The sequence below is a fragment of the Arvicanthis niloticus genome, chromosome 5, assembly GCF_011762505.2.
Source record: "Arvicanthis niloticus isolate mArvNil1 chromosome 5, mArvNil1.pat.X, whole genome shotgun sequence".
Lineage (NCBI taxonomy): Eukaryota > Metazoa > Chordata > Mammalia > Rodentia > Muridae > Arvicanthis > Arvicanthis niloticus.
The window spans coordinates 40321766-40336420 of NC_047662.1; the positions used below are offsets into that span (position 1 = coordinate 40321766).

The 14655-nt window shown below is 44.4% G+C and overlaps 1 protein-coding gene across 11 annotated transcripts in view; it reads left to right on the forward strand.

The window, feature by feature from the left end:
* Elavl4 (ELAV like RNA binding protein 4) overlaps window positions 1-14655 on the forward strand; it is a 156891-nt gene that overhangs the window by 137095 nt on the left and 5141 nt on the right. For all 11 annotated transcript variants that reach the window (XM_076934458.1, XM_076934457.1, XM_076934451.1 and 8 more), the window contains 3 exons: window positions 10306-10459; window positions 11931-12156; window positions 13807-13845. In XM_076934458.1, the coding sequence (XP_076790573.1) occupies window positions 10306-10459; window positions 11931-12156; window positions 13807-13845 (419 nt within the window). The remainder of the gene's footprint in view (window positions 1-10305; window positions 10460-11930; window positions 12157-13806; window positions 13846-14655) is intronic.

The following is a 14655-nucleotide window of genomic DNA, read 5'->3' on the forward strand; positions in this document are numbered from 1 at the left end:
TGGGCTCCTAAGTCACTGTAGGATTCAGAATGCAGGATACCACTGCTGAATCAATAATTTCCATTCCCTCCTACAAATGAAAATTTAATGTGCAAACCTAGGGATTTCAGCCCTTTCATTAAAGAAGTTTATTTGCCATACAAAAAATTAAGTTTGACTGATAGGTTCCTTTATTAACTTTTCTTCCATTTCCTAAAGGGACACAGTGTTTAAGGTAAAAATCATATTAAATGGAAGAAAAAAAAGAAAACCCTTTATGTGTACTGTTAATGGTCTCATCATTTATTAATTTCTTAAAATTGCTTTTTTTTTTTTTTTTTTTTTTTTTTTTTTTTTTTTTTGCCTTTCAGGCCACTATTTACTTCTGCTTCAGTTTGCTTTGATAAGTGGCATCTCTTTACTCTTGACTCCCAGGAAAGAGTAGATAGCTTGTCAGTCTGGAAACAAAGACAGACAATGATACAAACCACACATACCATCTCTGGAAGCAGGCATTACAGAGATCTTGGGACCATCTGGCACAAGTTGACAGACTTGGTCAAGTGTGTGCTTGTCACGTTTCTGATAACCCAGAAAACACAGCACTTTAGGTGTGATATACAAAAATATTAGTGTCAAAAAGCCAAGAATTAATCCCTAAACAGTAAAGGTTAGTGATTAACTGCCAGACTCAGGCTAGTTTTAGTAATGGGAGCTTACAGAGGGCAGTAGTCTTCTGCCGATGCTGCTGCTGCTGGTGGTGGTGATGATGACAATGACAGTGATGATGATGATGTTAGTTATGATAACAATGACGATGATGGTATGATGACACTGATTCTGAAGGTGTTTAATTCAGATCATCAGTTGTTCAGCAGGAACTTAAATCTAAATATTCTTTATGTCAGATCTCCCAATTTTTACAGACCAGAAACAAAAACAAAGAATGGCTTATGAAGGAAAACCAAGCAGAACATAATAGTTGGCCTTTGGATCTTTTACCTATGACCCTGAGATTGAAAAGTAGCATCAGTGCTTTTGGCAGATATCAGTGAATTTCCCATTACCTGGCTCTAGCGGGAGGCATCTGTCCACAAAGACACTTTCCTGTCAACGAAAAAGCCACTTTCCTTTTATTAAAGAGGCTGTGTGTAGGGGGATCACACAAACACTGAGGGCATTTGAAGAGCTTGGACAGACCTCTGGCAGAGGAAGGGCATGATGGGAGAATTACCCGTGCACTGAGTAGCTGTGAATGGGAACTCCAGAGGGATCACTCTTTAGATTAGACTTCTTCCAAGGGAGAAGACTCTACCCAGAGAATGGGAGGTGAGACCAGAGAGGTGAAGTATCCTGCCTAGAGCCACACAGCTGTCAGTTTAGCACATGCAAACAGGAGCCAGAGAGGAAATGGCAAACACCAGTAACACTAGCTTACTTTGAGTGTTTACATTGTGCCCAATAGGATTGTAATCTTTCTAGACAAGTGTTACCATTTAACCTTTGAGCTGTCCCGGGAGTTACCTGCTTTGGGCACATCAGCTCCGTTTCTAAAACTAGCCCTGTGAGAAGGGGTGGCGTTATCTTCTTTATGCTGATGAGGAGACTGAGGCCCCGAAGAAGTTCAGGAGACAGACCTAGGATCACACCATGGGTAAATGACAGTTGGGGTATTTTTAAAAAGCTTTAAAAATAATTCTCTGGCAATGGGTCCTCAGTGCTGGAATGTCAGGCTGCCTGTTTGCCTAGCAGCATGTGAGCCCTGTGAACGTGTGTGGGTGGAGAGTTTGGCTCCGCACAGACTAGGGTTAATTCCCTGGTGTGGTTAGAAGATATAAAAAGCAAATAAATGAACTGTGGTTCTCCCAGGTTCTACGTAGATGGACTTATGGTTCAGAACATTTGCCATTAACTTGGAGACACACTGGACTTTAAATAACTCCTCGAGCCCTTGCTTTCCAGGCCTAAGGCCTCCCATTTAAGTGAACCACAGACAGCAATGGCCTGGAAATTCTCCATCCAAGTGTTTCCTGGGCCATAGAGTGGTATGGGCCGTGGGCTTGCCACGGGAGAGATGGCTTACCTCACTTAGGGCCTGGCGTGCTATCTGTTCTTTTTTCTATTTTTTCCACTTGTCCCAACAAGACTCTGAGAATATCCCAAGACTGAGATCTGGGGGTCCTTAAAAATGATTCCCTGATGCTCCTTGACATGGATGCCCATCCTAGATGACTCTGAAAGCATCTTCTGAATTTACCCTGTCACTTCAGCCTCTTACTAAGAAATGCTCAGTTGAATCTGGTTACCTTTGCTTCAGCTCCTTGTCACACTAATTAAGAACAAACAGAACTGGGGCTGAGTGTGCTGTTAATTGCAGCTCTGAGGAGACTGAGGCAGAGAGATTATTATGAGTTCAAGGCTTCATAGCCAAATGGGAGGAGCACAAGGGGGGGGAGGGACTAGGAAGAAAGAAAGGATCCTCAAGACAGTAGTAATCCAAACAGATGTTGGATTGATATTCAACTTTCCCCGAGAAATTTGCAGGATGCTGCAGTAGGTTTACCAGCCTTAGATTTTGGCTAACAGCAATTAGAGGTTTGCGTTTGGTTTGTTTTTTGTTTTTTTTTTTTTTCCTGCATTATATAGAACGTGTGTGTGTGTGTGTGTGTGTGTGTGTGTGTGTGTGTGTGTGTGTGTGTGTTGGAGGTTTTTTTCATTGAATTATATGTTTATAAATGACTTTATGTCTTATATAATTGCATGACCCTTTATTCAAATGATAAAAGTATAACCATCTCTAGAGCACAGCTCTTGTGCAAACTAGGGTGTGAGCAATCTCAGCCCCAGGTCTCAGATTAAGAGGTTGCCTCTGCCACTCTGAGTGAGCCCCTGAGAGCTGCAGTTGTGGGAAGTAAGAAAGGTGTCTTATCACTAAGCAGCAGCCCAGGTCTTCAGAGAGCCCAATAAGGGAAGAGGCTGCTGAGGGAGAGAGTTCCTCAGAAGGAACCTCCCTTCTTCTCTGGGGAGGAAGTAGGCTAGTTCTTCCACCTTTCCTGTAAGGATGCTGCTTAATCATTTCAATGTTTTCTCTTTATTCTCCTAATCGCCCTAGCACTGCCTCTGGGATCTCTCCACATCTGAGCTTTGCAGGTTCCATTCACTTTACCAGCTCCTTTCTCTTGCCAGGGGTCTTGGACAGCAGGGCCTCCTCCCTCCCTCCCCCCCCCCCCGCCCCCCGATTCTTCAACTATCCACCTGCCTTGCTAAAGGCCTCCATTCCGCTGAGGCATTTTTTTTTCACCCGGCATAAGCAATTATTTCTCCTATCACGGCTCTTAATGCTTCCTGGAGAGTTGGTGGATCATTTTTTGCTGACGGATATCACCCCACCCAGAAATAATAGCCTACCTCCCTCTATCTTGTTAATAACAAAAAGGCACTACCACCCCCATCAAAGCTGTATCTTGGAGAGTGCAGGAGCCCTTGGCTGCCAAGGTCAGCCAAGGTGCTGGGTTTCTGAATCCCCAAGGAAGAGACCAGAGATAACCCCATTGAAACTAGAGATGTCCAGTCTCTCCCCCCACCCCCGCCCTTCTAGCCATCCCCCACCCCCACCTCTTCTGCTCTTTAGTGGGAGAATGTATGTGGCTGCTCTGATTTCAGTGCCCTGTTAACTTTCTTTGAATGAGTTATTTTGAATACATACAGATATAGGGATATAGGGGGTTCCACCCTCTCAGCCCACTTGAATTTGATACCACCTCAGCATCTTGAAGGTCATTCTCTGTGTCCTGGGTCTGGATTACAAAAGAATTCTGGTCAGGTACAAGTTGGAAGCACAGTCAAGTTTTCAGAAAGGCTTGGGTGGGGTTTGAGAACATTTGTAAGTGTAAAAGAAGCAAATGGTGTTATGTGAGCGCCTCAAAAAAACCACACATATACACACCAGGGGATGGGGGTGGGATTACATCTCCACATTACAGGAAAGGGTTGACCTCCTGCACCCAGTCTTCCTGGTGCCATGTGTTCCATTTTAATCCCATTTTAAAGAGTCCTGACATTTGAATGTTGTCCAAAGGTGAATAACAAAGATGGGTAGCGGGCTGTGCGCCCACATATCTACCCTGAAAGGCTACTGTTCCATTCTCTTGGGGAAAAAATTTGCAGTGAGACAAAGGCATTATTTCAACCTTTTATTTAAAATATCTGGGAAGAAAACCTGCATAGCTATCAGTACAGCACAGGAGATACAGACTAGGAAAGAGCCCTTCATCATCAGAGCCATTAAATGGAACCTTTCTGGATGATCCCTCAGCATGAACTCTGACTAGATTAGCCTCTGTGCCCTCCTAGCTCCGAGATGCTACAACGGATACTCAGCATTGTTTCTGGGCCTGAAGCTGCTTAATTCAATGTAGTAGCAACTAGCTCCACGTGGACTTACTTAAGTAGTAGAGTTCCTTAGTCACATTTAGACTGTTGGAAGTACTCAGTAACTGTGTGGCGGTAGTAGCTATCATTGGACATCATGGGTATCAAATGTCTTCCTGATCCCAGAAAGTTCTGTGAAGTGATGTTGGCCTAGGACATCTCTGACCCTGAGGATTGAAGAAACAGTTCTATATAGTAATCATGGGTCTGGGGGTGAGGTGACTTGTCTGTTAAGGACCGCAGAGCACCTAGCCCTCCTTGAGTTTCCCCTTTTTCTCCACTCAAAAGAACTCTTGAGTTAGGATAGTCAAGCCCCTGTTCAGCTATAAAACTATATGGGATGACCTTGGGCACCACTTTCCTTCTCCAAATGTGTGTCCTCTCTGGAAGATGGTTCTTTCCAGATCTAATAGTCTAATAAAATATTACAGCATGGCCATTCCAACTTGGTACCTTCCCAAGAACAGTGACAGTTTGTGCCAAGAACGTAGCTTTTATTTCACTGTCCGGGTTGGTGTGGCCCAGTGGAAAGATCCCAGAACTTTGAGTCATATTCAAGTTTGTTTTAGTTCAGCTGCATGACCTTGGCAAAGTACTTAATCTCAGTGCACCAGAATCTATCATCTGGAAGATGGAAATAATGATGTTTCATGTGTAGGCAATCATGGCTTGCAGCAAGTGCTCAACAAATGCTCCCAGGGATAAAGATGAGTAGGTGTGCCCCTAAGGTGAGTGACAGAGACCCAGAGCAGGAGTGGGCAGATAGCTTTCTCTATCCAACCCGTTCTGGAGATACATTAAAAGGGGGTGGATCTGACTCTCACTAAGGCACAGACAGCAGAGTCAGAAGTCCTGCATGGTAGGAAGTCGTGTGGAGTTTCCAGATGGCTGCGACACTCCTACCAGTCTTCCATGAAGCAGGAGGCAGGAGCTGCAGTTTAGCAGAGAGGAAGCTGTAGCCCCACGTCTGGCATGTGCTCTTCCCCTGATCATGACAAGAAGCCTCTTGCACATCTGGCCCATTTAGAGGCCCAGTTGAACATGAAGATCCTCGCACTAAGGATGCACCTCTGACAGTCTAATGCTTTATTCTTTTCTGGTTGTGAGCCTGGCCTTTTAATGGATAAGCTCCACCCCAGTCTGATAGATAAAAAAAAAAAAAAAAAGTTTCAAGGCACATGAATTTATCATCACAACTTTCCTAAAAAGACATTCTGGGCCTGTTGCGTATCAGCTACTATATAGTCCTGCTGTGTCTCAGATACACGTATCCTTAGATACTCCCCACCTATATGGTTCTTTCCATTTTCGTCAGCTCCTGGGAAAGCATTTGAAAGCCACTCACTAAAGTGAATTATACATTTAGTTCCAATTGAGCTCCTGCCCTAGTAAAGGTTTGAAACTGGGTGGAAAGTTAGTGTGCCAGGGTCATTGTGATGTGCAGCCTGCTGGAGGAGGTGAGGTGTTAGGGACAGATGACTATGATGGGGGATAGGGCATGATAGCTGTAGCCATGGAGACAGACACTTCTGTAGCAGTCATGAAAAGAATGGCCATGTACACCTGGGCCTCGTGGAGGACATAGCTAGGCCTAGAAGGGAATTGGGAATTCGTTTTACCACAAGGACAATCAAACACAAAGAACAAAGGCATGGAGGTAGAAACTTTCAGTACACATCCAGAAACCTGGGACTGGGTCTTTGTCTGAACTGAAGCTTAAGGGTGCATGTGGAGGTCCGCAGGAGATCAAGTTGGGCCAGCTGCCAGGGCCAGATGCTTGAAAGGCCTAGGTAAAGCATTTGTACTTCTATCACAAGGTGTTTGAGACACGTTGGAGAGTTCTGAGCAGGAAGAAAATGTGACGGATCAAACCTCACCTGAGATGTTACCTTGAGGCCTTACCCCCAGGATCTTTTTAGAATGTATCAGGTGACAGGTTCGGAGAGGAGCATAAAGGATAGAGCCACAAAAGCAGACACCTGGCCTGTTTGTGAGGAGGGCTGAGTCCACAGGCACAGAGACAGGTAAACCGGTCCTCACAGTGAAAGCTGTGGTCTCCAGAAGCCAGCTGGCAGCTTTCTGTTCTCCCTGCTCCCACAGGTGGGATTACAGGTCCCTGGGAGGACTTGCTCGTAGAAGCCCTGGAAGCCCCAGAGTCTGCTCTCTGCTGCCATTCTCCTGGTTTCTTTAGAATGAATGTTCCCTGGGGACTTGCCTGCTCTGGGGAGTTTATATTCACTCGGAGAATAGGGTGTTACAACAAGCTGGGGAAAAATCTGTAGCTTGATCTTCAAATAATGAAGGAAGCTGTGCATGTCTCCTCTGCTAGACTAGCAGTCCTGCATGTACACATGCCTGCTCCCCGGTGTTTAGAATAAAGCCTGTTTACATAGCAACCATGTCAAAGTCACGGTTTACTGAGCACTTACTTTGGGCTAGTCTTTGTGCCTAGGAATCTTACATGCAAGTGGCTCTTTTAGAGAACTTCTAAGCTATGTTACTCAAGAGATGCCTCTCAGGTACAAAGTCACACATCTGGAAAGGGAACAGAACTCATATCTAAAGCTCTCCAATACCAAAGCTGTTCTTAACCTCTATATCTTTTTTCTACTCTCTATTGGGATCTCAATTTCAGTTAAAGTAACATAAGTACGCACTTTGGAGTAACATTTCCGAATGCGGTTACCTAACACTCTAACTAGCACCTGTCAAGGATGAAAGCTCATCAGAACAGAGAGGATGTTCCTGAGGCCTCAAAGAAGAGCTTTGCAGCAGCCAGTGGTGGACCAGGGGTAGTGTAGGATCTTCATGTAGATGTAAACTTCCTCTTCTCAGAAATATCTCTGGGAGATGAGCCTTTCTTGGGTCCCCCTCTCTAGATTTTCAAAACCACTTCTAACACCTAGGCCCCTAAGTTTGTTGCTATTGTGTCCTTTTGTAGTGGGTAAGGGGACTACAAACTCACAGGAAGAGAGATCTGGGGCGTGTGGAAATGCTGAAAATCTCTGTCAAGATTGTGTGTGAAGTGTGCAGTTCAGTCACCTGCCTCTGGGCCACCCTCACACAAAGAGGAGTGGTTTCTTCACTCACAGCTTTGTCTAGAACAAGAGCTGTGCTGTCCTAGAAATGCCAATCTTCTCATCAGAGATCATAGATGAATGAAATGAGCAAGATCCTGATGGTTCCAGGCAAGTGGAATTCTCCCAGGGCACTGTCTGTAGCACTAGGAACCCTGAGCTCTGAGCCACCAGCTCAAGAGGGGCAACATGCCACCAGTACAGTCCTTCTGCAGGGGCTGAAGGTCAACATTTGCTGGACATGTTTCAGGTTAGCAGAGGGCCTGACATTTGCAGTCCTTCTGCTGGAGTTTAACAAATGTTTGAGGGAAGTTGAACATTTTAGGTCTGAGGATAAGCATTTGGATGCAAGATTGAGCAAGTCTTTTCCCTATCACTTTGCCTGGTCCTTCCTTCCCTTAGAGGTTCCTTGCACAAAGGGCTAAAAGAACAATAAGTTGTGGCTCTAGATAGAGGAGAAAAACTGAACAGGGCTTAGAATGGGGATAGAACCTCCCAGATGCTGCTTCCCTTCAGAGCTACCACTGACCTGGGCCTGGGTTGGTCTCTGGGATTCTGTGGCTATAATTCTCTCCAGCTCAGCTGAGATTCTGCCTCAAGATCATCTTTGGGAGAAACGGGTTTGATTGTAACGTTGACTTTCCAGTGCCAACTCCCCTTGCCCAAGAGTCTGCCTCAACATGCTGCTTTCTGGACCCCAGCTCTAGCTGTCCTGAACCAGTAGAAATGTGGGTCTTGGTTATGTGCCGTGCAGCTATTGAATAGTAGAGACTACACCGCCAGGCATTGTACAACCCTTGACCTTCTTTATCTCGTTTGTCCTCACAGCAGAAGGCTGTCACCAAGCCATCATCTCCTCATCATCTTACCACCAATCTCATTGCAGCTCCATCATCTCCCTGGTCCTTCTAACCATCAACCTATCCCTCTCCTGTGTTTAAGTCACACTAAGTAAGATATAGCCTTGGCATGGCACACGTCTTGTGACTTTGTGACAGTGGGTCACTATGTTTGCTCTTTCGTTCTCCCACTCAGCCCATGTTTATTTAGAAAATCCCATTGTAGCTGCTATCTGTTGAAGGTGAACAAGATGTGTTCCCACCACAGAGAGTTGATCTCCCAGAAGTGATTGCTGAGTGATATCTCATTTTGAAACTGCCCAGACAGTTACATGGAGCTGTTGGTCCTTCAGCTCCCTGGCCTCAAATGCACACACAGAGACCCACCATTTAGAGGCCACTGTGCTGCTCTGCCATGTGCTGGGAAGATGTGGCATGTGCAGAGGCCCCCAGGCCACCTGTGATTTTCTGGAAGATGTAGATACTGAAGGCAGCTGCCTGGCTCCATTGGTGAGAGGAGGCTAGTGAGGCAGATTAGTCATTCACATCATTTTCTGTTGAGTCAACATCTATATTTAGGTATAAAACTCATAAAGGGACCTAGTGTCCCTGTCATAGAAAGGGGGACTGCACCATGAGTAAAGGGTCTGCCCATCCTTCATCTTCTCCATGAACTTATTTTCTTTGCTTGAAGATGTCACAGACAAGGCCAGCTTTACTGCTCAAGGTTAGCTCATAGTGTCAAAATTGTGCGCCCATACGTACCCATAATGATATGTACCCATAAACACACATGCACGGCCATGCACGCATTCTCACCCTGATGGATTTAGCAGGTCCTCTGGATCTGTTGTATAGATTAAATAAAACTACCAGCTGAGAAATGCTAAGGCATCTAGGTCCCTTCCTGTCCACCGTTGTCAGATGTACTCTGCAATGACTGCTTTCATCATCCGTTCTGAGCCATAACCGCCCCAGAAATAGCTTTAGCAGGAAAGTGCTTTTGTTAGACTAGCTGTAAATTATATTTCAAATGTCTGATGTTTTCTTAAAAAAATAAATAAATAAGTAAATGAAAGTCTAAAATTAATGACTGCTGGGGTTTGCTTTGCTTATGTGTACTGCTGAAGATTTGGCTTCTTGCAGATGGAATCTCAGATCTGTTTACAACTCTGTGTTAGCTTTTTGGGGAGGAAAAAAACAGCAGTTGGGAGATCTGGGAGGACAAATTTACAAAGTCAAGCTTATTATAAGCACTGTGGAGGCTCTCTCTCCTCTCCCACCGTCCTTCCCTTCCTTCTTGTCTACCATGCCCCCATTCTGTTTGTTGTGGTTCTATCTGCCCTGCCTCGAAGTTAGAGGCAACCGGTCCTTGCAGATGTGACAACAAGGTCACATATTGAGTTTAACAAGCAGATGTTCATTCAACCCCATTTCACCAGCACTTTGTCATTCAGCGGGAGCAGACCCCATGGGAACAGATTGGAGCAACACAAAGGATGGGACATAAAAAAAAAAAAAAATCTTACAGAGAACCTGATTGCTTTTATGCTTTGGATAGGGATGGGGGCAGGGAGGATAGCACAGAGAGAAATGTGCAGAACAGAATTTCAGGGACTTTTTTTTTTTTTTTTTTGGTTTATTCAAAGACTATTATGTGTTGGATACAGTAAATCATCTATACTCCCACATCCAGGAGGTAAATCTTCAGAACTTCATGCGTGGGTAGTTCTGCATTTAACAGCTGCCATACAGTAGCTATTTTGTTCTGCACTTAGAGACCCTTATCTGTGAGTTTGTTTTAAGTTCTGCCAACAACTCCCCTTTTGTTCATCTCTTGTTGTTCTCCTGTTCTTAGTCCTATACAAGAACTATGGGTCCTAAGGACAGACAAGAGACTGTCATCTTGGTTGTTACCTCAGTCTCCTCTCTGAAGATGAGTGCCTATCATGTATTTAGCATCTCTCGTCTTCTCTTAGGTGTCCTACGCCCGTCCAAGCTCGGCCTCCATCAGGGATGCTAACCTGTACGTTAGTGGCCTTCCCAAGACCATGACCCAGAAGGAGCTGGAGCAGCTTTTCTCTCAATACGGTCGCATCATCACCTCACGCATCCTGGTTGATCAAGTCACAGGTTAAGTGTTTCCTTGCTGTTGATCTCCCTGTACATCTATGCCCTCTTACCTACAGAAGTAGGCTCATGGTTGTTGAAGGTGAAGAATTATAACCCCAACAGGCAGGTTTCTGATTCTTGTATTTAGACTACTTAAATGAGCCATCTTGAGAAGCCAGAGTCTCCACAACTAAACTACTTGGCAAAGTTGTAAAGGAAGATTTGGGTGTCAAGTTGGGAGTGGGATTCTATGGCTTTCAAAGTTTCTCTCAGCCCCTACCCTGTGTTTGTAACTAACTATATTACAGCTCTAGCTCCCGACCACAGCAATATAGAGCTAGAAGGGACTTCAAGCTGCCTTATTCTACGAATCAGTAATCATTGAAGTAGGGAGTCAAGTTTCCCACTAACTAGTCAACAGTGCAGGGGTATGGACAAAGTTTCTAGTGCTAGGGTTCTTTGTCCATAAGAAAGAAACCCAACAAGCTTCTCAAGAAGAGATGTAAGGTAGCTTGGACTTCATTGTCCGTTACACTGTCTTTTGTCTATGCCCGATTAGATGCCAATTTGAGATGCTTACTATTTGATTCATGCTGCCATCTCCCATTGGTGTTGACTGCCTCAAATACTGTACAGAGAGACACTCCAAACCAAGGATAAAGAAGACAGAGAGCCTGCTTTCACATGACTCCAATGTGGCAGATACTTGCTAGGGATGACCCAGTGTCCCGTGAGAGCTTAGATAAAGGTGGACTATGCCTGGCGGTAGTTGTTAGAAAGGCTCCATGGCAGAGGCAATTCTGGAACAGAGCTTTGGAGAATGATGCAGTTCCCTGGCAAGGAAGGGATAGAGCGGTCTGGATGCAGAAGGTGGTATATCCCAAGGTAGAGTGTTGAGAACGGATACAGCTTGTTCAATGCAGGTCAGTGTGGCCAGTGTAAATTTCAATAGGAGATGTGAAACCAGGTTGCCAAAGGCAACAATTGCTATCCCAAGAAGTCTGGATTTTATCTGCATGTAGCAAAGACTCGGGGGTGGGGGGAGTAATTTGTAGGTTTTATTTGTTTCTGTTTAAGACAACAATGAATAAGGGTCAGGTATAAAGTACATCATTCAAAGAGTTCAAAAGGAGCACAGACTATGTACCTAAAGAGTGCAGTAAGTGGTCAGAGGTTAATTTTCAAATAAATGACAGTTCCAGTTATGTGGTATATAGGGCACTCTGTAGAACTAGATAGTGATGGGTGGTTATTTACAGTAACTAAAGGTGACTAGGGGTTTGGAAGGCCAGCTGTGAAGTCCTGTAGGGACACAGCCCTGTGCTCTCAGCATTGGAGTCATCTGCCCAGAGCTATCACCTGCCTTTTGGTGAGTGACAAAGATTCAGAGAGCTGGCCTCACAGGTGGCTTGAGTCACTACAAAATGTCCACAAGGCATCTCCCAGTGACACATTTGTTCACTCTTTACAAATGTTGTTTTTCTTTCCCCAGGGGTCTCTAGAGGGGTGGGATTCATCCGCTTTGATAAGAGGATTGAGGCAGAAGAAGCCATCAAAGGGCTGAATGGCCAGAAGCCCAGCGGTGCTACAGAACCGATTACTGTGAAGTTTGCCAACAACCCCAGCCAGAAGTCCAGCCAGGCCCTGCTCTCTCAGCTGTACCAGTCCCCCAACAGGCGATACCCTGGCCCTCTCCACCACCAGGCTCAAAGATTCAGGTAGGCATGCCCACAGAGGAAGAAGTCTACTACCCACTATACAGACACCAGTATGGAATGACACATGGGCCAGAGAGCCCATAGCTCTGACAGACAGAACAAGGCACACTGCCTCTGCCCCGCCCAAGCCATCACTGTGTGCCACTTCCCCCAGAGCATCATTTTCTACTTCTATAAAATCAAACAGTCAGACTAAATGCACTTCCTAGCACTCTGCCAGCCTGTCACTGTGACTATGTATTAAACTTGAGATTCACTAGTAGAAACAAAATCTTTGTATTTAGCCAAACAAGAAGAGTCTGTTTCAGTGGCGCTAATCATTAAGATGGAGCCATGTGCAGCAGCTAAGACTTAAGGCAGGGTAGACCCAAAGGCAGATCCTTACAAGAGTGACTTGTTCTCACCTATATTCCTAAGTAATTCTGTTGGAATCCAGGGGAGGAGAGACTCTCTTTAATGTTAACTACTCTCTTAAGTCACACCCTGGGAAGAAGAAAAGGAAGATTCATTCATACCTTACTATTGTTTCTTTGGGGACCCAACACCAGCAAGTCCCTGGTGCAATGAACAAGTTCCCTATGGGACATTTCTGAAAGGCGGGTTTTTTCCAGGCTAGCAGTTAGACTCTAAGCAGCCTCTGTTGTGCAGGGGAGACACATGATCTTGGCCTCCCCTTAGTAGATTCTAAGCTATTACTTTATTCTGCCCACATGGCAACTTCCCTTTAATGAAAGGCTTTTCTCATTGTCAAACCTCACACGAGAAAATACGTCTCTTTCTCTGTAATAGTAATTGTTCATCTGGCCAGAGTGAGGGGAGAAATCAGCCTCTTCGTGTGTCCTCCTGTGCCCCATGACTCCGAAATGGTTAATTATTTCACGAAGGGCCGGAGCCATGTAATTTCTATTTTGTGTGAAAGCACATGTAGTATTTATGTAAAAAAGCCTTTCCAGCAGGCTCCTGATGGCAGAAACTATGGTTACTACTGCCCCATAGTGTGAATAACTTGTCCCCAAGTGAGGTAGTGCATTTGAGGAAGATTATCACATAATGACATTTTGCTGGGAGGTGCTTTGAGGCTGTAAATAGTAAGCTGTTTGGGAGGGGTTGTTTGTTTGGTTTGGGCTTTTTTTTTTTTTTTTTAAATCTTAGCTTGCAGAATCTCCCTGCCTTCCAAGCTATGTGTGTGTGGCCAGATTTAGTTAAAGCAGCTAGGCTAACAGAAAAGATGTTTCATGTGTGTAGTCTGTGATGGTGTTGTTAACCTGGAACAGAGACCTTGGCTCACAAGCTTAGTTGTCATAAAAGGTAAACAATGTAAGAACATCACCAGCTTTAACAGTTTCACAGATAACATAAAAGGGAATTTGGACAAATTTTCCGGGGTAGGGGGATGCTGAATTAATTTAGACCTTGAAAGAAAACAGGGTTCGTTAGACACCTGCTTTAGACTCTAGCATTGATCTGGACATGAATTACTTGCCACTGGAAACAGGAAAAAGTGAGAACTGCCCGTGAAGAGTCTCCTGAGCAATGGGGAAAGTTGTCGAGCTTTTCTTCCTTGAAAATGGAGCATTCTTATTAATAGTTCCATTGAGTGATCTTGCCATCTGCGAGGCATTAACCCAGAGACCCTCCTTCTCTTTGCAGGCTGGACAATTTGCTTAATATGGCCTATGGCGTAAAGAGGTAATTAAAACTCCACAGATTGCCAGATGTCCGTGTTGGCACAGACTGGGGCTAGATTTTTTTTTTTAATTCACTAACTTTACTTTTTTTTTTTTTAATTCTTCCTTTTTCTTCCACCAGCATGTCAAATTCTTAATTTTAATTTTGGACCTCAGTTGATTTTGTTTCTTTTGGGACACACAAAAATGTATTTCTTTTTTTCTTTTTTTTTTTTCTTTTTTTTTTTCCTTTTTCTTTTTGCACGTGGGCTTTCCCTATGGTTCAGGTGCCACAGCTACTAAGTCCTGGGTGATCTGATCTAGTCCTGTGTGCGTGCCTTCCCTTGAGGAGAAAGCCCTGACTTTTCTGGCTAATTTTGTAAACTTGCTAAGCACCTGTCTTACATTTCTTACAAGGATTCAGTTGAAGAGGTCAGATCCCAGCAAATCAAAAATTAGAACATTTTGCTAATCATGGCTGACAATCTTGTGAATTTTCAGTAGGAAAAAAATAGATTTTTTTTTTTTTTTGGACTATAAGCCCTGGCCAAATCATGAATTAAAACATGGATGGCTTCTTTGACTCTCATCCCACCTCTGTGCATTTCGAGGCTTGTCTTGAGAATGAAGTGTATCTGTGTGCACCTCAACCAGGGGCTTCTTTTACTACAGGTTTCAACAGTTATTATAAGTATTCTCTCAGTTATAAGTGTGAGAGGGCTTACATTTGAGGTTTCTTTTATTTAAAGAATATTAAAGGTTATTAAAGAATAAAAAGTCCCCCTTTTATGGGGCTGGGGACTGAAAAAGGCCCAAGGGTTTGAGAGTTTCT